The sequence below is a fragment of the Oryzias latipes genome, chromosome 8, assembly GCF_002234675.1.
Source record: "Oryzias latipes chromosome 8, ASM223467v1".
In the NCBI taxonomy this organism is placed as follows: domain Eukaryota; kingdom Metazoa; phylum Chordata; class Actinopteri; order Beloniformes; family Adrianichthyidae; genus Oryzias; species Oryzias latipes.
The window spans coordinates 6,320,684-6,348,092 of record NC_019866.2 but is presented as its reverse complement, the minus strand read 5'-3'; the positions used below and the strand labels follow the sequence as shown (position 1 = coordinate 6,348,092).

Below are 27,409 nucleotides of genomic sequence, written 5' to 3'. Positions count from 1 at the left end.
TTAGTTGATGGGCTGGGCGGGGGGGTACTTGTTTCTGAAAGTGGTTTCTCGTGGTGCGAAGATTACGGTTTGCGTTACACTATATTTGGGAGCACTTTTCCTCGTTTATGACGCTCAATTTCTACTTTTTCTTCGTTAAAAAGTTGTCGCTGACGTCTTTGTGAGCTTGTGTTTTTTGTGGGAAAGAGACCAAACTGCTCCGGATCCAACGAAGGTGGTAAGTCGTGACTCAGCTGTTAACATATTATTACACTAAAAAAAAAAAAAAAAAAACAAAGAAAAATTCAAAATATTGCCATTGTATTAGTTAGTTTTCTCCAAGGATGTCGTGCTAAAGCGAAGCTAGAGCTACAGCCATAACTTAGCTACAGTCAAATGTAATATAATTCTGTGAATGCATCATGCCTAAAGTTAGTGACAGACAGACAGACATCGTGTGCCAGGGGTCTTTCTTACGTAAGTCTTTAAACTAAAGCCATCACACATTTCAATGTTAGTTGCTGAGTGACGTTAGTTAGTAATAATATCACGACCAGGACTCAAAAGTGATGACGTTTTTGTGTTTCTTTTTCGACTATCCGGTGGTTGGTGCCTTAAATTTAAATAATTTACTTGTATGGAGGTCGTTGTTTATTGTTTTTTTCCTTAGTTGTCCCGCCCATCATATTTATGAAGAAAAGTACTGTTGTTCATTCGTAGCACAAATAAGATCTGCAGGTATATTTAAGCCCCCAATAGTTCTGAAAACGTACATAGAATTACATATACATGTATAGTATAAAGCATAAATATGGCTGCATGACAATTTTCTACATAAATATCATAAAATAGCATGCATTGTTGTCCCTGAGCCATCTCGCAGTCCCAGGCTTTGTAAAAGGGAAACTTGGCATGGTGACTGTGCTCTGATGTTTAATAAGGAAGTACTTTCCTGGAATATCACTGACCTTATGTAAGGATTGTGCATTACCAGTAAGTAACCACACAGAAAAGAAAAAAAAACACTACAGCAGTTCTCTTTCTGACTTTCTTATTAATCATTCTGATGATTTCTCAAATAGCAGTGACCTGCATGGAGCTTTGAGAAAGGAAAGAAAACGATTAATCAGTGACTGTAGTGAATTTGTGCGATTTTACATACCTAGATTTCTCAACATGATGCAGCAATGTCTACTTCATATTTCATTAAAATACAAAGATCAAACAGAAAGTTTCAGTGTTGTTGTTGTTGTTGTTGTTTTACTTTTTAGTACAAGGCTTTTCTGAAAATTTGTGATAAAAGTACTCCTGTATTTTTTCATGTAAGGAGGTTCGTTACAAGATTTTGCTTGTATTGCGATTATATATTATTATATATAATTTGCTGCAAAATAACATTAAAATAGTGATAGTACCCTAAAATGAGTTTCCTGTGTTGTGTCAGATAAGCTCTGAATACTCCAGTTTCAGTTTTGCTGTTAGAATAAATAGCATAAAACATTTTTTGTTTGTCCAAATGATATTTATTGCAATGAAAGTTCATACCCTGTATATTATTACAGCTTTGATCTGTATTCTCTGGGCAGGAAGAGCATTATTTTGGCTATTGAGAAGGTCATATGTATGAGTTTATTTTTTGTTTTGCTTTTTTCAAATACAGTGCAAGCATCTAGTTCACATTAGCAGAATCAACAATACAGACACTGTTGTGAGAAAGCTTGTGTAACAATAGTCAAAGCATTGTGTGAGCTTTCGGACAGAAACTGGAGCCTGTAACCTAATATGGGTGGTACAGGACATGTCTTTCTGTTAAATGCCTTGAATGGGAGCTCAATTTGCAAACAAGGAAGCAGTAGCCATCTTTTATCAGCTGAGTCAGCCAGCAGGATGTGATCGATAAATTCAAAAACAACAAAAAGTCCCAGATCGGCAGGTGGTTAATGCTTAAAACACACGCTCGGATTTGAAGGGAAATCCTAATCTGACAGTCGCCTATCGCTTCAGAGGAAATGGTTTGTCTGGGTTTTGATCCATGCCCTCTGCATCTGAGAGGAAGAAGTTTGCTTTGTCGGTGTTTCATGCAAAAGTTGCCGGGGCAATTCTTTGACCAGAGATAAGCTTTTCAATGCTTTACAGCTGTTCACTCTGACCTATATTTTTTAGGGGAAGGCACAGTTTCAGAGAACAGGAAATGACTTTTGGCAACGCGAGGCCTCAGCATTGGCCTGTTGTCGTTTTCAGAGAAATCTGATGTTCAACCATTTCCCATTGGTGCAGTCTGATGAAGAACATTGAGCGCGGTTTTCTAAAGTATCATTTTCTGTTGATTTTCTGCCTGTTTTGTGTTGATAAAGCAGTTTCATCTCTGGCAGATTTGAGGCAGTGCTTGTCAGGATGGCTCAGTGGAACCAGTTACAGCAGCTGGAGACCAGGTATCTGGAGCAGCTCTACCACTTGTACAGCGACAGCTTTCCAATGGAGCTACGCCAGTTTCTTGCACCCTGGATTGAAAGTCAAGACTGGTAAGAAATGATTCAAGTCTTTGTTTAAAAAGTCTGCTTTTATCTGCTAGATAAAGCTGACCTTGATCTTTCAGGGCTTTTAGGTTTGCAGCTATGAAGTCATAGCTCATATAAACACTTTCTCTCACATTTTATGTTACTGCAATGCACTTTACCATGTTCAATTTGAACTTTTTGTGTTGTGATCACACACAAAAATTATAGTCTTTAAATATTTTCACAAAGTTGGGATTTCTTTTCAATAAACCTGGGAATTTTGTGTTGTTGGAATCTGGAAATCGATATGTTTTTGTGTTCCCCCCACTATTTTCTAAGGGCCTATGCTGCCAACAAAGAATCCCACGCCACCCTGGTGTTCCACAATCTCCTGGGAGAAATTGATCAGCAGTATAGCCGTTTCCTCCAGGAGAACAATGTCCTCTACCAACACAACCTGCGCAGGATAAAGCAGCATCTGCAGAGCAAGTATCTGGAGAAGCCAATGGAAATCGCCCGCATTGTCGCCCGCTGTTTATGGGAGGAACAGCGACTGCTGCAGACAGCCACCTCTACTTCCCAGGTGCCTAGTCTTTCTCAAACTTCAAGGTTTTATTGGTGAAATTACCGGTAATTTGAACGGGAACGTTTGAATGAGGCGTGCTGCTTCGTCTCTCACAGGATGGTTCAGCAGCCCATCCCACCGGAACAGTCGTGACGGAGAAGCAGCAAATTCTGGAGCACAACCTTCAAGATATCAGGAAGCGCGTTCAGGTTAATATTGTTCAAAACCCACTTGGTTTTTATTTAAACACGAAAAAAAGTTCTATATATACATGTATATATATCTTTATATTTTGCAGGACATGGAACAGAAGATGAAGATGCTTGAAAACCTGCAAGACGACTTTGATTTTAATTACAAAACCCTGAAAAGCCAAGGAGGTAGAATATTTACGAGTGCTGAGTTATTCTCACCCAGGATTGTGAAGACTAACGTGCCCGATCACCTGTTGCTCCAACACTAGAGCTGAACCAGGACTTGAATGGAAACAGCCAGGCAGCTGCCACTCGACAGAAGATGGCTCAACTTGAGCAGATGTTGAGCGCTTTAGATCAGCTCAGGCGGGTCAGTGGTTTTCATACGGTGACGGGCTAAACCCAAACGATGTGGGTCATTTCATTGGCTTTTGGTGGGTATAGATGGATAACTCTTTTTTTTTTTTTTTTTTCACTGGAATTGCAGCAAATTGTGACAGAAATGGGAGGCCTGCTGACTGCCATGGACTACGTACAAAAGAATCTAACGGATGAAGAACTGGCAGATTGGAAGAGAAGACAGCAAATCGCCTGCATCGGAGGGCCACCAAACATCTGCCTTGATCGCCTTGAAACATGGTAATTGATTTAAACGAAGCAAATACATATATTTGGAGCATGGAAAATCCTTTTTCACCTTCATTGGCATCACGATCAAAGTGGACTCCACATGTGTCAACTGACACAGTCTTTTTTTGGCTGGAAGCGTGCTAATTGGTATATAACATGGTTTACTCAGGATCACATCCTTGGCTGAATCCCAGCTCCAGATTCGTCAGCAGATCAAGAAGCTGGAGGAGCTTCAGCAGAAGGTGTCCTACAAAGGAGATCCAATCATTCAGCACCGGCCCGCCCTAGAAGAGAAGATAGTGGATCTGTTCAGAAACCTCATGAAAAGGTAGCTGCAAAGCTTTCAAAGCGTTGTGACTCTGTTTCTATGTTACAAGGAGATAACTGCTGGTTATACAATTTCAATTTTCCAAAATAATTGAAAGTTGATGTGTTTTTATTGCAGCGCCTTTGTGGTTGAGAGACAGCCGTGTATGCCCATGCATCCAGACAGACCTTTGGTCATAAAAACAGGAGTGCAGTTCACAAACAAAGTCAGGTAATTTCCAAGCTGTAGTGTTCATTTCTGCACATTTCACTGCCATGTTAGTTAATGTGTGTGATGGAGAAAAAGAAAACCCCACAACCGCCTTTCCTTTTGGTTTCCTCTGTAAAGGTTGCTGGTAAAGTTTCCTGAACTCAACTACCAACTGAAAATTAAAGTCTGCATTGACAAGTGAGATATTTTTGCATTTACCTTAACAGGAATATAAAATCTAAAAATAAAACCTATCTCAAGTGTTACAACTGTTTTCATTCTTTAGGGAGTCTGGAGATGTGGCTGCCATTCGAGGGTAGGCCTTTAGGCACAACATTTCAATGGAAAATGTGTTTTTTTTTAGGCGTTATGGTGAAGAGAGTCTTACTATGTGTCGTGCAAACATTTTTATTTTAGGTCACGGAAGTTTAACATCCTCGGTACCAACACAAAAGTCATGAACATGGAGGAATCTAACAATGGCAGCCTGTCTGCAGAGTTTAAGCATTTGGTAAGTTTGAAATGCAAACATTTTGGATGACATTTTAGAGAATAGTCCACTCTGAAGCAGCGGCTCTCTTTGTTGCAGACCCTTCGAGAACAGAGGTGTGGGAACGGAGGAAGGACCAACAGCGATGTAAGACTTTATGTATAGAATCCTTCTCATGAATTCTGTCTTTGGCATATAAGGTTGAGGGGTTTTAATGTAATAATTACAATAATTCAAGCTATGAATCATACCTTATTTGAGAAGCATCATATTTCATGGATTCAAGTAATTATAATGTCAAGAAGATAGTATTATTATTTTCTAAATAATTTATAAGTTAATATATATTTGAAATATCTATGTATTTTTTCAATCTTATTATCGTTGTCCTTTTGATTTGGAAGTGCGGAAAATTACTTGAAATCAACCAATCAAGTGAACTTATTCAATAACTGTTTTATAGATTCTAATGCCAGTTGTTGTTTTTCCTTCTAGGCCTCATTGATTGTTACTGAGGAGCTCCATCTGATCACTTTTGAGACAGAAGTCTATCACCAGGGATTAAAGATCGATCTGGAAGTGAGTAGCTCCACTCCACCTTTAGCACAACAGAGACTTTTGTTTCATTGACTTTTCTGTTTTTTAGCTATTAAATATACATTTTTCTGAAAGCATAAAGCTTAGGTTTGTTCCAGCCGTGCATAACAGGGTTTTCTGCTTAGCTCACAAACAAATTCAACAAAGTACCAATTTAAGTGTTATTTTTTTAATACCGATAATCTTTTTTTCTTTATTTTTGTCTATGAAAACATTATACAGTGTTTCTAAATGTCTAAATGTGCTGTTGGCAACAAGATGCTTCCTGAAAGGAATTCTGTGGTTGGACAATATTTTAGCATTGATTATTGAAACCTGCTTTCTTTGTACCACCTAAATCAATATATTCAATTAATAGATGACAGAAAACATCCAAAGAAAAGAGGAAAATAAAACCCCTTTTCTCCTGATGTCCAGACTCATTCCCTGCCTGTTGTGGTCATCTCAAACATCTGCCAAATGCCCAACGCCTGGGCTTCCATCCTGTGGTACAACATGCTCACGAATCACCCAAAGGTAGGACAGCCCCCCCTGCTGGACAGTTTCTGAACTCTGCACAAGCAAGAATGCCAACGTTTCATAAAGAGATGACAGTCTTCAGCAACATGTTGCTTTGTACACGTCTCTGCACAGAACGTCAACTTCTTCACCAAGCCTCCTGTGGGGACTTGGGACCAAGTGGCTGAGGTGTTGAGCTGGCAGTTCTCCTCCACCACAAAGAGAGGCCTGACCATTGAGCAACTCACCACACTGGCTGAGAAGTTACTCGGTTAGGAAATGAGTCTAAGAGCCCTCAGAACAATGCAAACGTCCTTTCATACTAACGCTGTTCTCCGATTAGGGCCTTCTGTCAACTATTCTGGGTGCCAGATCACATGGGCCAAGTTCTGTAAGGTACTACTCTTTAAGGCTGTGAACTTTTCGCTTCAGCATTCTGGACTTTGTTGGACGCTTTAATCCTTTTTTCCTTTGTTCTTCACAGGAAAACATGGCTGGCAAAGGCTTTTCCTTCTGGGTGTGGCTGGACAACATTATTGACCTGGTGAAGAAGTACATCCTTGCGCTGTGGAACGAAGGGTGAGAGGTTGCAGAGGTTCCCACGCTATGACTGCTACTGCCAGTTTACTTCCTGTTGTGATCCGGAAACTGTGCAACGGTCGACGGCCTTAAAATAAGTTTGCTATTTCAGAGCTGAGCATGTCGTAATTAGAATGTTGTCTTCTGGTTGCTTGTTATCAGATACATCATGGGCTTTATCAGTAAGGAGAGGGAGAGAGCCATTCTGAGCCCCAAACCTCCCGGCACCTTTCTGCTGCGCTTCAGCGAGAGCAGCAAAGAGGGTGGCATTACATTTACATGGGTAGAGAAAGACATAAGTGGTGAGTAATTGGAGACATTTTTACGTTTTTTTATATATGATTAGGGATGGGCGCTGTTTGAATTTTATCTGATGCCGGGCATTTGAAAAACTGTTCTGGTGCTCGAGCCAATGCTTCAAAAATGAAATGCGTGCAAATATGTTTCCAAAAACCACATGGTGAAGGAGACCGCTTGAACCTGCCTAAGGTGCTTTAGTGTTTCCTTGTTTATTGTGGGAATTAGATTCTGCAAGTAAGCCGTGATAAATAAAATTGGTGCAGTACATTATAGATCTTTTAAGGCTGTAAAACCCTCTCTGCACACTGTCTACCCTTTTCTCAGACAAACAGGAACATTTTCACACTATTCTCTATTGTTTTAATCTCTCAAAGTTAAAACAAAATCCAGTTTTATAAAATTGTGAGCAAAGATTTCTGTACAGGAGACACAACACGGAGGAGATTGATTGACGTGATCTGCAGCCAATCAGGATGTAGGACAAAATGTTAAACAAACCCTCAAAACGGCACTAAAAAAGACGTGAAACCGCAAAACCACGAAAGGTTAACGGCAATATCGTTTTACTTGACAGTATGAACCGCATCTCTGTTTTCACACACACTGAGGTAGAGGTAGAGCGTATTACACGTCACCCTTCACCATCAGAATTCCAATCTTTTACTGTGAGATGCAGCTAAAGTTTTACTCACTTTGCATTTTGACTGAAGCTGCGCCCTCCCTCACGGCCTCACCCAGTCTGATATGAGCCCGCCCACAATCGCTGGAAAGGTAAAAAGATTGGTTAGAATTGTAAAGCAAAATTGTATCGAGTAGGACTGATTGACGTGTCAGAAACACCAAAACCACATTTTTATACGTAACCAGTACTATCATATACTGTATGTCGGTACCAACTTGACACAGAGTTTAACAGAACAGTTTTTTGTGTTGATAGGAAAGACCCAAATCCAGTCTGTGGAACCGTACACCAAGCAGCAACTCAACAGCATGTCCTTCGCCGACATCATCATGGGTTACAAGATTATGGATGCCACCAATATCCTGGTGTCGCCTCTTGTTTACCTCTACCCTGACATCCCCAAAGAGGAAGCTTTCGGGAAGTACTGCAGACCGGAAGCAGCTCATGAACCCGAGGCAGGAGGAGATTCAGCAAGCAGTGAGTGTTTTTTGGATTGTTTTTAGCTACGTTGTGGAAGTTCTTCGAATTGCCGTCACCTTTCAACCATTTACTTAATTAATTTTCTTCCAACGGATTCTCCGCTTCAGAATCCGTAGGAATTCCGATGGTTTGAAGAGTGTGTGTTATTCTGTGTCGCTGGTGACAGCTCCAGTATTAACTGTCTGAGTCTAAATTGTTTTTGCTCATTTTCTTTTCTCCTTTAACAGTCACCCAGCCATACTTGAAGACAAAGTTCATCTGCGTGACCCCGTAAGTTTCCATCAATCCACTCCGACTCGCTGTCAAAATAAAAGCATGCCGCTCGGTTAACTCCATCTGTCTTAGTCTTTCTGCTGCTGAAGTGTCCTGGGAGGACATTTTCTGTTTTTAGAGCTGCGTTCGTGAACCCAAAGAGTTTCCTTAATAGCATCAACTTTTTCACCGTCTGGGTAATTAAAAATATCGAATCTCGATGGTCAGTGTTCACATAGAGGGCTGCAAGATGATTACGCCTTTTATTCAGAAGTAAAATGAAAAAAGAAATTAAATGATTTTCAGTCGTATTCCTAAGCTGAGGAAAAACAACAGTCATAAAAAGTATTGAATGTTAATAAGTATTACTAGTATTCAGGCGTGTTCATGTCGGTCAGGTTTGATAGTGTGCTGGTGGGTTTCCAGGTTTGCCTAGTGAGATCCTGACCTGTCTCCGTAGGTGTCCCTCCGTGTTCATGGACTTGCCGGACAGTGAGCTGCTTGGGAACGGATTCCCAGGGTAGGCCGCTGGGGGGGAGGTGGCATGTAGAGAGCATTGTGTGCATCTTGACACTTAGTATGTCTGGTGGACGGCTTTCACCACTGTCAACGTAGCCAACGCCTCCACATTGTTTCTGTTGTGTCCAAACTCACAGCCAAAGCACCTGGCTTCTCTCCTCTCCGTTCATCCGTTTTGGCTCGGTTCAGACCGCAATCCTCCATCCATGACCACCCGCTTTTGGTTGGTTAAGGGAAAGATTTTGAAGTTGACCGTTAGACAATTCAGCATCAATTTCTGAGAGATAAAAAGTTATGCCTGTTAGTTTGACAAGAAGCTAAAACCAAAAAAAAAAAAAAAAAGAAGCTTGCAGAACAATAAAGGCCCGTTTGCTCACCATTTGTTGTGACTGACTGAAGCGAAGCCCTCATTAAGGCCCATTCAATGCGCCTTTTGTCTCTGCCTTTGGTAAATGCAAGACCGTTTAATTGCATATTAACATTTTCTCATGTTTCATTTAGAACGTGTAATTAAATAAAATGTCTACTTTTCACCACCTTACTTTACCCCATGGGCATCACATTGCAAACTAACATAGTCACTAAATACCTATCTGTTATATTAAGTCCAATGACAAATGTATTAACATGGAAAAGGAATAAAACATGATCACAACCTTTTCCTATGTGATTGCCTCCTAATCACTGTCTGGAAAAAGGTGACGGATCTCATCCCGGCGGCTTTACCTGAAGAGCCTGAACTAACACACACTGCATCAGATGCACGTGTCTTTAAACAGTGGATATTAAACTGCTTTCCTTTTTTATCTTTTCTTTTTGTTCACAGCACAAACTCTGGAAACACCAGCGACCTGTTTCCTATGATGTCACCTCGCACCCTTGATTCCCTGATGCACAATGAGCCAGAAGCTCACTCTGGACATTTGGGTAAGCCCCTCACTGACTGTGTGTGGTTGTGTATGGTTGTGTATGGTTTGTCCGTTTGACTTCAGCTCAGGTGTTGTCCTCAAACCCCACACACATTGTAAAACTGGAACTCCCTGATGACTCAGGCTTTTTTATGGCCCACATCAGTCCTGGACTGCATGACCAGATTGTTTCGCAATTCTTCCTTCTTACCACGGGTTTAAACGAAAATTTTGCCCCCGCCACGTATTGAAACCTATGGCGGAGTTTTACAAAGAACTTTTTTTTTCTTAAATTACGACTTTAAGTCTTGTAATTTCATTTATTTATTTATTTATTTATTTATTTATTTATTTATTTATTTTGGTGGTCCTAAATCTATGTCACCAATTGTGTAAATTTAAAATATGAACCATTGGCTCCAGACATGACATACAATATGAACATATTAGGAAAGTGGGCGTGGTTAACAAAAACCTCTGTTGCCAAGGAAAATCCAAACATGTACTTTTACACATCCTCTAAAAATTACATATATAGACTTGTTCATCATCTTCGTGTGGCTAAAAACTAAAATGGTTGCTATGGAGATCAAACCAACAGAGAAGCTGCCATTTGGGAAAAAAAAAAAAAAAAACTCAGACCAGGGTGGCACGGAAATGGGGGGGGTTAAGGGCCTGAAGCAGCTGCTCAGTCAAATAGGGCGGGTCAAAAGGGGGCGGCGGGGGCGAGTAGCGCCTGCGGGTCATACAACGCAGCTTGTGGATTGAATCTTTTTTTTTTTTCTTCTTCTTGTAGATTCCATCACTTTGGACATGGACGTCGCTTCCCCCATGTGAAATTACCCATCAGCCTCTTCTTTTTCTGTGTTTTTGGGATCTTTCATCATTTAAGGACTTTTAAAAGATGCATCTTCAGCTAGAGTGTACATCATCTGCCTGTACAGTTTATTTCTTCTTCCTATGTATAATTCATTTTCTTAAATTACGGGGGAAAAGCATTTTAATGGACATATATTCAAGTCGACTGTTCGTCTGCAGTTAAGTGTGTGAGACTGTGTTGAATGCAACATCCTGCTATCACGTTTACATTTTTACCTACTTTAAAACCATAGAGCATCAAAAACTGTATTTTTAAAGAACGATGTATTTGTTGGTTATGAACTTTTTAAATGAATATAAATATTTTCTTTTCTTTAAAGAGGAAAATGGAATGAAATGAGTTGTTATATAAGCTGTTTCTGTATAACTGTAGCAGTTTTCATACGTTTTACTGTATGATTTATAAAATCCCTGCCAAATGTTTGGTGTCTCCATCCTGTTTTGATCACATTTGAAAATGACCTGGTTCTTTATGGTTTTGTTAGCAGGAAATTGCTTTTTGAAGAGTCAAATGTTAAAAAATTATTTTTTCTTTCTCAATGGGGGGCTCTTAGAACGTTTTTCCACCTTCTTGTTTTTGTGTGAAATCTGAAATTGAGAGATGTGAATGTGGTGCAGGTTTTCTTCCATCATGTTGTGTTTTTGGATCATAGATGTAGAATATCAGTTTTGTATTTGCAATTTAATATTTTTGGTTGCTCCTGATTTAACTTTTTATGATTAAACATGAAATGTAAATGACTGTATTAAGGTTTTAATATAGATTCGTTTCGGAATGCACATAGGAAAACTGCAGTATTTTTCTTTAAACTTTCACACCAACAAGTAAAATCTGTCAGAAATGAAACCCATTTGTGTTAGTTTTTTGTGTGTATTAATTTGCCCTGTTAACCATATCTAACTTGTGTTTTGGTATGTAGCTCTCAGAAGGGAGGGGGCTGAAGCTGTTGCAGTGCGCAGTAATTTGTTGGAATTTTGGCCGATTTTGAGGGGAAATTCTTTCCAACATCTGCTCTTAATATATTTTTAAGCAAATACCTTCTCGAAAAAAATATAGAGTTCTTAGATTGTAAATAAACCACGCAAATCAATCACATTTGAATATGTTTCTGGGTTACAAAACAGCGACTGTTGAGCTTTTTTCTCATTTCTCCACAGGATAGGGTTTAAATTCAGGAGTATGTAGTTTTAGACTCACTTAACCATGTATTCCTTAAAAGAAGAAATGAAATGAAAAGAGGAAATGAAATTCTAATTTTTTGCTACTTTAGTTGCATTTGAACATGTCACACCAGAAGTTTCTCTTATATGAGTATTTTATAGCTTTAGCATCTCATTAAGCGTAAAGACGCTATGGAAAATATGGGTTTTATAGATATTTGGTCGATCAAGTGACAGAAATTATTCTGAATGTTTTGTCTTTTTTGTCCGCCATGAATATCTGAAAAGAAAATGCTTATGTTCAGGCTGAAAAAAGCTGGCAACGTCTTCAAGGACCAGTGTCTAATGGATGAAATAAGTAAATGTTTTTTATTCTGGTGAACTGTGATAAGGTTCACCTAAGAGAAGCAGGGAAAGATGCATATTCTGATGGACTTTTTGTCTTTTTGGGTATATTATTGCATCGAAAATTTCTAGATATAATGTTAAAGAATTTCTTTAAAAAATTTTGATTTATGGTAAACTGGTTCACCAAGTAGTCATACAAGAAAACCCTTGAATAGTCACATACACACAAGGACACACACATTAGTTCCTTTTCTTTTAATTAAAAAAAGACTCGTTGATCAAATAAACAATTGGAATCTGACAATAGTAAATAGAAGTTTGGCATATCAGCAGATAAAAACCAGCTGTGCAAATGATCACAACTAAGCAAACTATTAAAAACACGAGACAAAAATGATGGCACCACTAACTTCATGTGTTGTTGCACAACCTTTTGAGGCAGGCGCTGCGCACAAACTATGTCTTTGACTCGCTTGTGTGTCGGTTTTGTTCCACGTCTTGTAAGTAGATTGGTACAACTGTCTCAGGTTTAAACTTAGCTTTAAAGGGATTCTCTTTTTTTTATGTTTCTCTTCCCACAGAGGTTCAATAGAGTTCAGATGAATTAAGATATATGCCGACCTTTAGCTCTCAGTCACTGTTTGGTGTTTTAAGCTTTGTTTTGATTTAAGCCATTAGTACCATCAAAGGATAATGCGTTTTATATGCACCCAAAAACAGTGTTTAGTGTCTTTTGTGGAAGACATGGATTAGTGGCTGAGATGTTTTATAGGCATCACATTTTCCTTCATGAGCTAAGTATGCTTTTTTTTTCCTTGTATAATTTATTTTTGCAACGTAGATTTGATGTGCATTCCCAAAAAGCTTCAGTTTGATCTAATTTGTTCAAAGATTATTCTCTGAGAAGCTTTGTGGGAGGTTTTCTATTTTTTTATTTTGTGATTTTCTTTCTCCATGTCCTCACTGGTCGTCTCCACAGAAGATCACCTCAGCTCTAACTGCATTCCATTAATGCCTTTGGTTGTTCTGCACTCTCTTGCTACCTCTCCTATTGTCTGTTTTCTTTTTCTTTTTGTCATCATCTCTCCTCTTGCTCCCACATTCATAGAAGGTTATAGTCCTGTGGACCTTAACCTTTTGAATATGTGCCGCTGTTGTCATAGGAACATCAAACCGCTTGGACGTGGTCTAACAGCCTTTTATTTGACTATGCTGGTTTGTAATATTCTATTTCATCTTCTGAAAGAAGACTTCCTTTCTCTTTTTGTGATCACACAGCTTTGAAAACATCTTCAATATCAGGATTGTACAGATAATCTGAAACTTGAGTTTGAAAGGTGTGTGAATCAAACACATCTTTCACATGTGGAGTGGTTTTACGTTGATTTGAAACCAGACCTTTGGGCTACATGAGGCCTGGAGACCAGAAATAATGTAAAATGATACACAAGGACAAGAATGCAGGTTATTTAGAGGTGAGCTGTATTTCAGGTTCCTTATTTCAATGTTTCTGTTTCTCTCTTTAATGAACAATCTCTCGACATGTGTTGGCTTTCCCTGAATGGAAATTCCTCAGTGTGCGTGTGTGCGTCTTCTTCTTCTGCTTGTGTTGATTTGATCTGCAGCTGTGTGACTGCCGGGAATCCCACGAGTCCCGTTAAGAATATGTGACGCCTGAGATAAAAAGGCCAAACAAACTGAGGAAGAAGCCAGTTTCTGCATCACCAAACCTCTTCCTTGCCCCGTAGATCTATCTCACTATGTGTTGTGTGTATCAGATACAGGAAATAAACACAGACTGGTTGAGAAGAACGGGTGCAGAGATGCAGAGCTATTACCGTCAGCAGCTGCTGACTCAGCTGTTTGAGAAAGCAACTGTCACCCTTCAGTTTTGGCCTGAAGCCAGTCCAACCAAGGAGTGTGTGAGCCTGAGAGCAGCTCCAGACCTATAACTGACTTCTCTGGAAACAATTTAACTTTACATTTTAATGAGATTACATTTTTTTTCTTCTGGATTAAAGCTTTCAAAATCATAATAGGTCCACAAATAATGAAATATAAAAAAATTATGCTATTGCAGTTTAAAATATTATTTTTTTTATGTTATGAGCCTGGGAGCCTACATCTGAATTTTAAAATAAATTGGAGGCAAAATACTCTTTTAAAAAAGAAATGCCAACAAACCTTTTTGTTTTTGCAGCACGTTTTTCCTCTTTTTTTGTATTTCTACCTCTGATTTATCATTAGGAATAGACAAATAGACACAGTAATTATGCTATGGTTTAACCTGCAGCCCACATGTACTCATTTCAGTATTTATCAGTGTTTCTGACATATCTAATTTTACTCCACAAAGTAATTCTTTTTTATGCCGAGGGCCAAGATTAAGTAAAGCAATTAAATGGACTGAACATGTGTTTGCAGGTATTTCCAAGTACTTTCTGTGTGTGCAGCTGCCTGGTAGACATGGTGTGCGGCAGGGTTTATTTTAGGGATCTGTCGCATTTGTCTGACCACGTCTGACTGTGGTAGTCTTACAAAAAATAAAACCAAGGAAATGCAACTCAATTATTCCGCAGGGTGTTCAAAAATATTAATTTTGCTGAAATATTAATAATTAAAAAAAAAAAACAAGACAAAAAATTTGAAATAAAGTCATAACCTAAATTTAAAGTTATCAATAAAATCAATACACTCAGTAAAATACAGATAATTTAGACATTCAGACTAGTTGAAACAACCATATTAGAAGTTTATTGAACAAAATGGTAATTAAAAAAGGCTTAAGAGGACACTTAATGAAACATTTTCTTCGTTTTTTTATTGAACAACCGGACACAACAAGGTTTAACATTCAGAGAAATAACAAGACACTAATTACACCCAGAATATGGAGAAATACACAACAATAAATAATGGGGGGAAAACAAATAATCACAATTTTAGTAATGTAAGGCTTCTTTTTTAAGGTTAATTCAGGTAGAATTTTATCTTACAATAACCTTTAATCAAACTCTTAAATAATTAAAAGGACAATAAAATTAAACAAAGCAAAAATTCAATAAGAGAAAATGTTGTTTGGGGTCAAACTAATTGTAACATCTTATATGTTCCCCATATATTTTAATTCACTTTTTTTATTTCTGTTATTGGACCTGCAGAGGGGAAAATTGCACCAGAGGGCGCCGCCATTATTCTTCTAGAGAGGGATGCAACCGAGTTTAATGCTTCACTGTCTTTAGACTGTCAAACACGCAGAACCTTTTAATAATAATACCAACCATGAAATTGACAGTAAATTAAATATTCATGAAGGTTTCGTCGTATAAATAAAGTTGTTGTTTTTTTTTTTGTTGCTGTTTATGTTTTGGAATTGAATCTTCGGACGGATTTTTATTGACTGAAAACTCAATAACCAGACGAAAAGTTGACAAAAATAGAAGACCTTAGAAAAAAAAAAGTAAAAAAAAAAAATAATAAAAAAAAAAAAATAATAATAATAATAATAATAATAATAATAATAATAATAATAATAATAAATAAAAATCTGCTTTCGGCTCGAAATGAATCGTCAGAGTGACAGAAATACGAAGTGGCTGTTACTCCTGACAGACAACAGAGGAACCGCCGGAAGTGGGCGGTCCTTCGCGGAGAGACACGCAGAGACAGACAGAGCCGTGAACTGTGCAGAGAACTGTTAGGAACTGACTGACGGACCCATTCGCCTCGTTGGTCACTCAAGCTGGTGGCGACCCATCACTCATTTTATGTTAAAAAAAACAACAAAAAAAGGGGGGGACAACACGTTGAATCGCTCCAGAGAGGTAAGTGCCACAGTTGAGTGTGTTGGGAAGCGTTTTTGTGTGCAGAAGGGGTGAGATAAACGTCCTCGCTGCTCGCTTCGTCCCTCTGACGCTCCTCTTGCGAAATCATATTCTGACAGGGCTTTGTAAACAAACTGCGAGTGCGCCGGCGCTCCTGCCCTTCGAGACGCAGCCGACGCGACGCGTCCGTGGAACGAGGTCGGCGTTTGGCTGCGCGCGCGCGCGACTTTTCCATGTTTTTGTCGGTGACCGCTGAATCAACAGGCAGGTTCCTCTGAGAGACGAATCACGTTCTAGGCTTCCCAGTCCAGGTCCTCACTGCGTCTGCGCCGCTGATGAGTTTACCGGAGCTCTACAGACTCATTTTTTGCGCAAACTTTTGCGCAACGATCAAAAGCAAATAAAATCGTTTCCATGATTGATTATTATTCGTTTTTATGTTTAAATAAAGTTTATTTCAGAGACCTCCATCCTTCCAGCAGTTTATATGACTCTAGTAGTACCAGAAGGCAAAATATGGGCATGAAGACACTGTCTAGTTGGCAGATTAGACACTTTTTACATAAATGCGCCCTGTAAGGTCACAGCAGTCATGGACAAATGTCACCTTCTGCCCCACCCCTGATGAATGCTGACATTTCTGTGCAAGTTTGGGTTTTCATTTATTTGTGAAATAAGATATTGATTCAGGGGAAGGTTGATAAGATGCCATACCAGACAGACAACATTCAGTGTTTACATATCAACAACGAAACCCTTTTTAGACCATCATGAGGCACGTTAATTTTTTTTCACTGCGACCATTTTAAACATTGAAATGCTAAACTAACAGTGAGGCAATATTCTTTACTTTTTATATATTATTCATATTGTAAACAAAAAAAAAACTTTTCAGTTTAGGCTAAAGAAGTATTCTGTTAGTATACTTTGTCATGGCAAGCTAGGCGAGGTAGACCCAGGCGCTGGAACCCGGAAGGAAAACACAAGGTGAGTAAGTTGGTAAGTCAAGTTTTAATGATATTCGGAGTTGCTTGAGCTCTTGATGTGGCTGGAGGCTGGAGAGCAGCAGGTGAAGTTGCTGGAAGTAGCTTGAGGTAGTTATGGCTTGAGGCGAGGCTGGAGGTGCTTGGTGTTCCCAGAGGTTCTGTGGCTCAGGTAATCTGGTGACTCAGGTGTCCACTCGTGGTCAGAATGTCCTGAAGGCGAGGCAATACAAGAGTTAGACGTGAAGATGAACACTTGGACTAAACCTGACGAGAGACCAGGTTATGCACCATCAGGGGCAACAAACTGGCAATGAATGTTGGTTCTGGATCTCCTTATGAAGGTCTGGTCCGTGATGAGGTGAGTGGACACAGCTGAGATGAATCAGGAGCCAAGCAGAGAGGGGAGGGGGAGGAGAGCTGACAGAGGCACCATGACACTTTCTACATTATAAATACTACTCTATACTTGCTGTGCTTCAACTCTAGTATACTTAAAGACCCACTCTTATGATAATGTTTTTTTTTTTTTATATGTGGCATTTTCCTCATAATGGGCGACAAGAAAATTGCGCTTAAAATTGCATTTCTTTTTCCAATCGTGGCAGACAAAGAAGTGCCATTCAAATACCCATGAAGGTGTGACGAGGGTGCTACAAACAGGAGGCTACAATCTCCCTGCTCTACTCCATTCCCATGCATCCACTTGCAGTAGAACAGATCTGTGTACGTCTTTGTTTACTTCGTCCGAGCAGGCATCTGGATCAGAACTGTACCGTTGGACAGCTCCTGTATTGCTCGCCATTTTTTATTTTTTTTACACCATTATTGTTAGATTGGCGCTGTAAGGAGCTTTAGCTCTAAGCTAGCGAGACCGGTAAACAGATGGATGATGGGAAGTTTGGGCGGGCTTAATCTTCACCAGTATTTCTGCACTCAACTGAGAGGTGAATTTCGGAAGAACTTCTATCACTTTGCACAAACTTGCCCTAGAAAATGACAGAACCTTCTTGATTTAAAAAAAAAAGGCATAATCATAATTAAAAGACCACTGGGAACACTTTTACAATAGATCAAACAATGATTGGAGTGGGACTTTAACAAAATAACATTAAAGTTTATTACTTTTGCTAAGGGTAAGGTTTATATTTTAGCCGTAGCAAAAAGTAGCTTAAAAACAGGTCATTTCCTTTCTGATGGTATAGTGATAGTGGAAAATGTGGTTGAAAATGCACAAAAAAGGTGGTTCATTAATGCCAAAACAAAGCCGACTGTCAAAGCTGGAATGCAGTACTCATGAATGAAAATCAGTGTGGTTGGTGGCAAACAGCATATATATGTCAATTCTAAGAAAGCCAGTGTTGTGTAGGTATGAATATATACCGGTATTTCTTATTTTCTGATTACACTGGTAAACCTACCTGCATTGAGACCCTTTTTGATGTTGATCCTTTTTTTGTTTTTTATCTACAAATCCATTTTTCAAATGATGTTTTGACTGACAGATGAAGAGGCGGTTAGTCTAAGATAAATTTTAATTATTGGTTCCAAAGAAATGTGTCACATTAATTGACTGCATCTTATTGACCTTCAAGATTGTTGCATGGATCTGTTTTAGCTGTTAATTTTAGATAGATTATTAACTCGAAGAAGCTGATAGGGAATCATATTCTTCATTTATTATTAAATCTTATCTGCTTATTGCTTATCTTAGCTTTATTTTATTTATTTATTTTTTAAGTCTTATGTTTTTAGTTGTAATCTCTAGAAAATAATGTTCCAATCTTTCCTGGCATTCAGCTCCAATGATCATGTTTGTACAGGGCATGGTGCAAAATCAAGCTTTTGTTGGTTGAAAGCTCTCAATGCTTGCTTATTTCAGGTCTGATAGAAAGAAAAAGTAGGAACTAAAGAAGCCCTTTATTTAACCTTTGGTTTTTCTATGTAGTTTCTGCATGCCCTATGTCTATAAATATGACCTAATGAATAAAGAGGATGCAGATGCCTTAAATTTGCTTGTGTTTTAAATGTATAATAAGCAAACTTGGCAAACTTACTTTGTCTTAACATCATTAGCAGCCTGAAGTTGGCAGATTAAAGCAGCAGTTTTGATCTGATTGAGCTATGAGTCAAAAGCGAGGTGTCAGAAACAGTAATGCACTAATGACTGTACTTAGCATGGGGCTTTTTGACACTCTTGAACTGCTTAGTCAAAGAGGAATTGATGATTGAGACCGAGAGTTTCCTTCTTTTTTTTTTTTTCCAGAGATCCAAATCTATGGTGGTGCTTTTTGGACAATGGAAGTTATGTAAATGATGGCGCAAAAATCTCTTGTGGACAAACGGGGATCAAAAATCTATACAGAGCGAAAGAGAAAGGGAAACAGATTCAAAGGGATGTGATCATGAAGCATGTGGTGTAATGCAGGCTAACCTCCTCCCCCTTTCGGTTGGGCAAACGCTAATCCACCCGTCACGTGAACTTGAGCTTTTAGCCCGGTCTGGGCCAGCAGTGCTCTCATCCATCTGTCAAATAAGGTTTGCTGGTTGTTGGCGTCCACCCTGTTTGCTGCTATCCCATGACTGCACACTTTTCCTATGTGCCTCTCGTCGGCTACTTATTTCTGCTGCCACATTTTGCCCCAACCTGTTTTGGTTGCCGTGTGTGTTTTTGCCCAACTTTGAGTGAATTTCCTTCAACAGCAACTAGATGGGAGGATCTCTGTAAGCCCTTTCAGTCCCTGAGAGGCCTGATAAGGGTTTTGGCTATTATCTCCGTGTCACAATATATCACATCCATTCTAAGACAAATATTCGTGCCTTGTGAAAGAATTCGGTCATTGTGGAAGGACTGTACATACATTAACTCCTGTGTCAGAAGATGTTGGGCCAAGTCTGCTCATAGCAGACTTAAGATGGATAAATGTTGTTTGTGCTACTTGCTTACCAGTTTACACAATATTTGCACTCTGCGATTTTGCACATCTACACCTAGAGGCGAAATGCAGCCGCATCTTTCTGCTTCAGTACCAATGCAAAGTGTCATAAGGGTTTCTAGAACGCCCTATTTTTTTTAGTCATTGCATCTTTCCAAAGTCATAAAAATCACATCGAAAGTCATGCACATACGATGGTTTAACACACAATGTTTGGCGTCAGTGAAACACAAATATTGTAGGTCTTTTGTTGGGTAAGTTAGTCAAAGCCAGATTGTGAGTAATTTGCTCATTTCCTTTTTTTAAAAAAGTTGAAGAATATTCTGAAAGAGGGCATTGTGGTTTTACCTGTCCATCAAAAACTATGAGTCTGCTTTTATAATGTATCTTTGTAACTAATGAATGGAGAACAAACCTATTTCCCACAAAAATATACATATAAAAAATTAAATATCACATTGAGATCCTTAGTTTTTTTTTTTTTTTTTTTAACTCTAAAAGCTGATTTCACACATTTTTTTTGTTATTGTGTTGTGTCAGGGTACACTGGACAACTTGTTGCATCTTTTATTAACGCCTAAGGCCCCGGGGTCATGCTTCGTCTCCCATGCATGACTTCTGTGAACGAATGACGTCGTCAGCGTCTCGAAGGAAATCGTATCATGTGAGGACCGCGACATAAAAGAACGCACAGACTATTTAGGAAAGGCCATGTGCTGCAAATATCCTTGCTGATTGGATCAGGCAATCACAAAAGGATGAGTTGAATTTGTTAGTGCATTCAGCTATCTATTTAAACTAATAAATTTAATTTCTTGAAGGCAGAACAATATACACTCCAAAGATTAAATGGAACCTGTTGCACCATGGGATCACTTAGGCAAGTTGGTAATCATACGCTTAATACAGGAGCAATTTAACACTCATGTTGACAAGTGCTGTTAATGACAATATTATACATTAAAATGTGTTGTTCCTTCAAAATAAAAGCTTGGCTAAAACCTTTTTGGAGAGAATTATCAGTTCCAATGTTGTTTATACATAAAAAAGAGCTAACCTGTCATCCTATAAGTGAGTGGCAGTAATGTGAAAACATTTCAAATAGACTAAATATTAGTGTTCTGGATTATTTAGTTTAAGAAATTGAAGTTGCAGGGATTTATTTGTCTGTTTGGTCTAACTGGACACGGAGTGTAGGTTTTACACTGAATGTTTTCATTCTGCTCTCCTCATTTGCTCGTCTTCACACCTTGACGCTCGTCCCTCATGGGATATCAATTCCTCATCCGCAGTGTAACCTGAGGCCGAGGAAGAAACCCAGGATCAAAAAGTCCTCGCTTGCCACCCGCGTGTGAATGGGAATCAATTCTTAATTGAGTAATCCAGCTGCATTAAACAATATTAAATGCTTGTGCTTTGGCGGTTTCATGTCTCAAGGTCAGAGTTTTTTCATCGTCATTCTCACTCATCAGGTGGACAAAGGGAACCTGCTCTACAGTACGTGGGGTTCATCTTGTGAATGGCTCTTGCTTGTAGCTGTTTTGAAGCTTTGATGCTCTACTTTGCGCCAGTCAATCGTTTTAACACCCCATACACTTTTTTTTGTTGTTGCCGTTGATGTGTAATGTAACTTGACAGTGTGCTGGTGCTTCCGCCTTCACATGCAAAGGCAAGCCAGACAGCAGACAGGAAAGAAACCCACAAAATACTAGAGTGCCACTTAGGCACTTTTTTTTTTTTAAAGCTTATCTCTATTTGTGATGGTAAACTTCAGCTCTGCTGAGCCTTGGCTTATCACTTTATCAGTTTATCAGTCAAGCTGGCAAGTCTTCAAACTCTTTCTCGCATTGTTAAGTGTCTCCACAACACCAGAACGCTATTGTTTTTATCTTCTGGTATATTCAAGAGAAACAAAGGCAAATCTAAATTTGAATTGTCATGTTCGATCTATGTCAAAAGCGTTCCCAGTGTTTTTGTTTTTTTATGATTATGCCGTTTTTAGCCAAAATCAGTTAACCTACCGAGCAGCAGGAGTTCATTTGAAATTTGTCTCTGAGTTGCGGGCGCGACTGTAATAGCGAAACAAGGCCGCCCCCAACTACCGCTAGCTTACAGCTCCTCCTACCGTCTGCAAGTGGATGCATCAGAATGGAGCAGGGAGCTTGTGGCCCTCCTGTTGTGTTTTATACGTCACAAATACACTTTTTTTTTTTCAAACTGCACTTCTTTCGCCTGCTTATGATTCACCACGGTTTAAATAAAGATAAATACGGAAAAATGCTAGCTTGTCCTTAATGTTCTTGTTATTTGTCCTCCATCGGGAGAAAAATGCCATAGGAACATGTTAAAATCCCCAAAAAAACACAATTTTTAAAATCGTTTTCAAGGATCAACTTTTTTATTTTTAGTTTGTACAACATCAGAACTAAAAACGAGTGTCTTGAAAAGTCCATCTAGACATCTAGCGTTTTAATTGAGCAGGATGGAGTGGTTCCTGCTTGGTTCAATCCCATAACAGGCTTACAGCAAATGAGATAAAACCAATGGAAATCTAACAAACAAACAAACAAACATTCCCCTTTTTTTATTTGAAATAAAGTTGTTTCAAAACATGTTAAAATCACGCAGGAATATTTTAAGAGTTGTGTTGTACAATCAGAAAACGATGAGCTTGTAGATGACTTTACTGTAGCTTTCAGTGCAGCTAAAGGTCATGACCTTGTGTGAATGTCTTTATGCGCCTCTTTGTGTGTATTTGCCTTTTGTGGAAAAGAATTGAGATCTTGAGAAAGAAATAGCATTTTTGCAAGAACACTTAAAAGACGGATATAAACAAAAAAAAAAGATTAGGGTTGGCAGAAGATCGATAGACTGAATGCTACAGTAAAATTACAGGTATTGTCTTTTTTTCACTCTCTGATTTACAGGCTCCAGAGTTCTTTGCTGCTTTGCTTCTTCACCAACTAAATTGAGAAGTAGATGCTCTTTGTGCTTTTTTTCCGTGTTTGTTCAGGCCATTGCACAATATATTACAAAGTCAGTGTTTGGATTTGTGCTGCTGTTATGCCATATTGATCTTTTAAGCTCATCCCTGCCCACTGCAGTGCCGATCAGCAGGGTTTTCAGACCAGCTATCTACAAAATCAACAATCAGTCAGAAAGCACTCACTATTTAATGCTGGTTCCTTCATTTCTCACTCGTTCATTCATTGTTGAAGTAAGTTCTTGTAAATGTGTTTTTTATTTATGAAAGCAATGAAATTGAGGGTTGCATGTTGGTGTGGCGCTTAGCTCTTCACATCCCAAAGATCCTTGCTGGAATCACGCTGGAACCTTGTGTGGAGTTTGCATGTTCTTGGGAGGCATGCGTGGGTTTTCTTCATGTTTTCCGGCTTCTTCCTGCAGTTAGAAAGCGTAAGCTTTTTGCTGAAATGGTCGTTGTATGTTCCCATGAGTGTGTGGCTGTCAATCTGTGTGGTCCAGTAATGGACTGGTGACCGGTTTAGATTCCTTTTTGATTGATGGGGGCTTTGTTGATCTTCAGCAGGAGCTTTAACCTTGAACAGATGACGTTTGTAAAGACGCCTATGGATGGAAGGAGAAAGGACATGTGTGCATAGTCAAGTGGGTCGCTTATGCCAAAATGGTGGAGAAAAAAAAGTTTTCTTTTCGTGTTAACATTACAACATTCTAACTTTAACGTGGTAGTGTAGTTGGGGAAGTGCAACTACAGTACAAAAAAAAGAAAAAAGAAAGCACTCCCTCTTTCCATTCCAATAGTTTACATAACACAAAGTGGTGGCTGGTGCTGAAAGCAGAGCGTGAAGCACACAATTATGAACCAGAGGTTTAACAGTGTCATGCTCTCCCCGGGCTAATGTTTTCAAAGAGAAGAGTCATAAAATGAGGTTTCTAGTGAATTTTAAGAATTTATTAGAAAGCATTATGGCTGCAATAATATGGAAGACTGTAAGAGACAAATTGAAATAAATATATACGCCATTAAATTATTAAATATATGTGTCATGAATTATTTAAAGTTGGAAGTCAATAAATACATGTTCAAATATAGCCATTCATTAAACATTTATTGATTGATTTCCAATTTCATTGATTTAATGACGATTTTAAACAATTAATGACACATTTATTTAATCATTTAATAATAACTTATTTCAATTTGTCTCTTGTGCTCCTCCATATAATACATTGAACATTGCTTTTTTAAACTCAAATATTGACTAAATTGCTATACATACTTGTTATTATTAATATATTCATTTTGTATTTAATTTTAAGGTTTACTATGCAAATATTTGGAGTTTGTGAAAGAGTTTATGCATAGTAGGTTCACTGTGGTTTGTTCTTTAAATCCTTTAAAACTGAACTAAAAAAACAAAGTAACATGGAGCTATTAAGCGGAGAAAATATTATAGAGATTTAGCTAGTTTTTTTGAGTTTTTCCTTAGTGTTTTCCACAAGAACACCACATTTCTGAAAGGTGTATGGCTTTAGTTTCAACTCTTATTTTCCATCTTTCATCTCTTTAAATTACAAGAACTTTTAATCTGTTTGACATCTATGGCTGTGAAATCCTCTCTCTCACGATCCTGTGCAGCCCATGTAAGAAATGTGACATTATAGTAGATAAACGCTTTCTCACAGATGTTTTAAAGACATACAGTTTATGTAAGTATAATATTTGGCATCATTTCTTTTAATTAGTTATGTTGCATGAAAAAAATGATGTTGACTGGTATCTGGTATAGTCCTATTTAGAAATTTAGAATAAAAACTTAAGACCATTAACTTTTTCCTTTTTAAATGAGGTTAATAGCTTCTAGATATTCTACTGTGTTTCAAACAAAAGTAGAAACATTAGCTTAAACTTCAAAAATACGTACAATAAGATTGCAATCAGTGTATCTTTGTTTTTAATTACCTTAGCTGTTTTTGCAGGTTTGAAATCAAGTATGAGCAAGCATTTAATTTAATCAAGAGTGGGAAAAATTGTAATTGTTCTGCAAACTGGAATCTTGTTTTCTTGCAATAATTGCTGATTGATCAAGCTGGTTAAGGAGGTATAATGTGTGGGTTTTTTATGAGCAAAGTGATTTTTAATAGATGTCTTAGCTTTGCCATACTGTAGTTGCAGTTTCTCAAACTAGCAGTGCTGGGCTTTTCTAGATCCACAGCTGCAAAACAGTGAATTTTTTAATTTCTTTTTTAGCTCAGAATGCAATGAATTCGAAACAAAAGAGAAAAGAGGGTGAAGAGGTAGCCGTGGCTCTCTGCGCTCGGCTTATCCAGATTATCCTTGTGCCACTGCCCTAATCACGCACAAATATGGCAGAGATGAGAGCTCTGTCGCATGTTTCTGTTTGTAAAGGATAGTCATTGTGCTGGAAAAGCTCATGTGAAACAGTTTAAGCCTCAACAAGTGATATGATAGAATCCAGTGACTCCACAGAAAAGAGGTGCACTGAATACAGGAAGGAAAACGGAATCATGGGAGCATATCAAAAGGAGTTAGCTGTAAAATATGATCATAATAATACGGAAAAATGCTTTAAATGTGTTTTTTTTATAGATTCTTTATGTTTTTCTTTCTTTTTTAAATCAAAGAGAAGTTAAAAGAAAGAACGTTTCTGTCTGCCACTTTTTAAAGATCAGCTATGGCCGGTAAAAGAACTAACATTTACCCAATCCCTAGTTCAGAGGGATAGCTTCATGTCAGTGTCAGATTGAGTCTGAGATCAATTTCAAAATATTTTTTGGGAGAAACACCGAGGAGATAAGTGACCCATGACACTAAGAGGTTCAGTTCCAACTGGACTGTCAGAAGCCAAAGGCTAGAACATTTCAGAAGCTGTTTACATTGGAAAAGCACTTATTGAATTAGCACTTTTGGTTTCCAGCTTTTGGCATGTTGTGCTTTTTGTATTTTGTACCTTTCAGCAGGCAGGGAAAAAAGAGGATTTGCATCTTATTACATGTAGCCTGACAAGAATCTTTCTGGTCTTTATAGTGCAGCACAAGGACGGTCACTAACCTTGTGCTTATATTTTTCGTATCAATAGGTGCGCTAAGTGTGTCAATTTCTGTGCAATCAAAAGTCAGTTGTTCTGGGACTGAGAGCTGTGATTATTTTCCAGTGTGGATCATGGGACATAATGTTCGAGTCACGCTCAGACTCGGTGAGGACATCGCTTGGTAACAGACAAGCCTCTGGCCACGATTACCAACTAATGTTTGTAAATCCTCAACATATGAAAGAACTTTCTTCTTTTTTGTTGTTGATTAAACTTTTAAATCTATTTGGATGTGGGCAAGGTCACCACAGCTTTGTTTAGCGCTCCTCTCACATCCAGTATGTGTCTCCAGTGTCCAAGCGAGGTTTCTCATAGATGCCTCGTTGTGGATTCTACTGTCGAAGAACAATTTCCGCTTCAGGCTCCATCCATGTGACTTTTAAGAGCTATTCAGGCTTCTGAATATTTTGTCAGTGAAAGCTCCCTGGGAGTTGAGTTTTATTGGAATTAAGTTAAAAAATTCAGGTTTAGGCAGAATGAAGATCATCATATAGTTGACCTTCTACAGTGTTGAGCGCGGGGAAGTGAACGTGAACAATCTCAGTTTAGCCGTCTTATCTTTTTCTCGGCTTTGATCAAAAGGGAACTAACAACCTGTAAAATACACAACGGCACTCGCTCAGTAAGTTAATGTTGGAGCCAATCAATGACCCATGTGCTTGTCCTTCAGCGCCTTTTAGTCTTGAAAATGGTTGCAGCGCTGGTCCCATGTTGTGTTAATTTTTTTCATAACAAGGCAATATTTCTGTTTTTAACCATTATTTTCTCAAAAATCGCAAAGATGAATATGTTTGGAGAGTCTAGACATGCAAATAAAAATAGAAAGGCTTAATTGTTTTAAACTTCCAGCTGCATTGGAGATTCTTTTTCTGCTTTTTAAAGTCTCACTCCGATTAACTTTTAAGCTATTTTATAAGTGTTTTTTAATTTATGATTTTGCAGTTTTTACTCCAAAATAAATATATCTGTCACTTTGTAGGACATAGTTACTACAGAGCAGAATTTGCCTCTGAGTTTTTGGTGAAACTGTTAAAGCGAGGTAGGACCTCCCCTACTTCCCGACATCCATCTGTTTACACACTCTCCCTCTTGCTTACAGTCCTTCACACCCTTACGAGCAATATTGGAGCCAGCCCATCTATAAATGGACCAGGGAGCTGGTGCCCCCCCCCCTCCCCCATTTATTTGCAACATCACAAATCTTTTTTCCTAAAGGCATTTTGAATAGCAATTTGAATAAAAAATACTCAGAAAAACACCAATCACTGGAGTAGATCTTTAACAAGCAAAAAATGAAACAAAAAAATCCCAAAACTGTTTCGTGGCATCACAATCTACCTAGGGCTATGAGGAAAACTCGCGATATGTGAAATTAGTGATCAATATTGCGCTGACTGTATAATTTCCGGTATATAAACAAATAGCAAAACAACGAAAAACACAATTTCCATTTCACTGCTGTAATTTAATTTAAATAAGAGTCAACATAACTTAAATT

The 27,409-nt window shown here is 38.4% G+C and overlaps 2 protein-coding genes across 3 annotated transcripts in view; both read left to right on the top strand.

Moving 5' to 3' along the window:
• The first annotated feature begins 14 nt into the window (after nt 1-14).
• On the top strand, nt 15-11,411 carry stat3 (signal transducer and activator of transcription 3). 2 transcript variants are annotated; one of them, NM_001104838.1, is given in 24 exon segments: nt 15-217; nt 2,352-2,501; nt 2,817-3,060; nt 3,159-3,251; nt 3,341-3,422; nt 3,506-3,606; nt 3,724-3,875; nt 4,036-4,194; nt 4,312-4,404; nt 4,522-4,581; nt 4,670-4,699; nt 4,801-4,894; nt 4,973-5,020; nt 5,369-5,452; nt 5,888-5,986; nt 6,104-6,239; nt 6,312-6,364; nt 6,453-6,547; nt 6,710-6,849; nt 7,785-8,006; nt 8,237-8,279; nt 8,722-8,781; nt 9,607-9,707; nt 10,485-11,411. In NM_001104838.1, coding segments are annotated over 23 exon segments (2,358 nt in total). In that variant the 5' UTR covers nt 15-217; nt 2,352-2,373; the 3' UTR covers nt 10,526-11,411.
• A 4,313-nt stretch (nt 11,412-15,724) lies between these two features.
• LOC101163082 (signal transducer and activator of transcription 5B) overlaps nt 15,725-27,409 on the top strand; it is a 54,328-nt gene continuing 42,643 nt past the window's right edge. Inside the window, exon 1 of the mRNA XM_011477950.3 lies at nt 15,725-15,900. The gene's annotated coding sequence lies outside the window, so the exon portion shown is untranslated. The remainder of the gene's footprint in view (nt 15,901-27,409) is intronic.

Coding starts and splice junctions, on each gene's coding strand:
- stat3 (XM_011477873.3), top strand. CDS start 2,374: ATGGCTCAGTGGAACCAGTTACAGCAGCTGGAGACCAGGTATCTGGAG. Junction 3,423..3,505: donor AACCCTGAAAAGCCAAGGAG/GTAGAATATTTA, acceptor CTCCAACACTAG/AGCTGAACCAGGACTTGAAT. Junction 4,195..4,311: donor TTCAGAAACCTCATGAAAAG/GTAGCTGCAAAG, acceptor TTTTTATTGCAG/CGCCTTTGTGGTTGAGAGAC.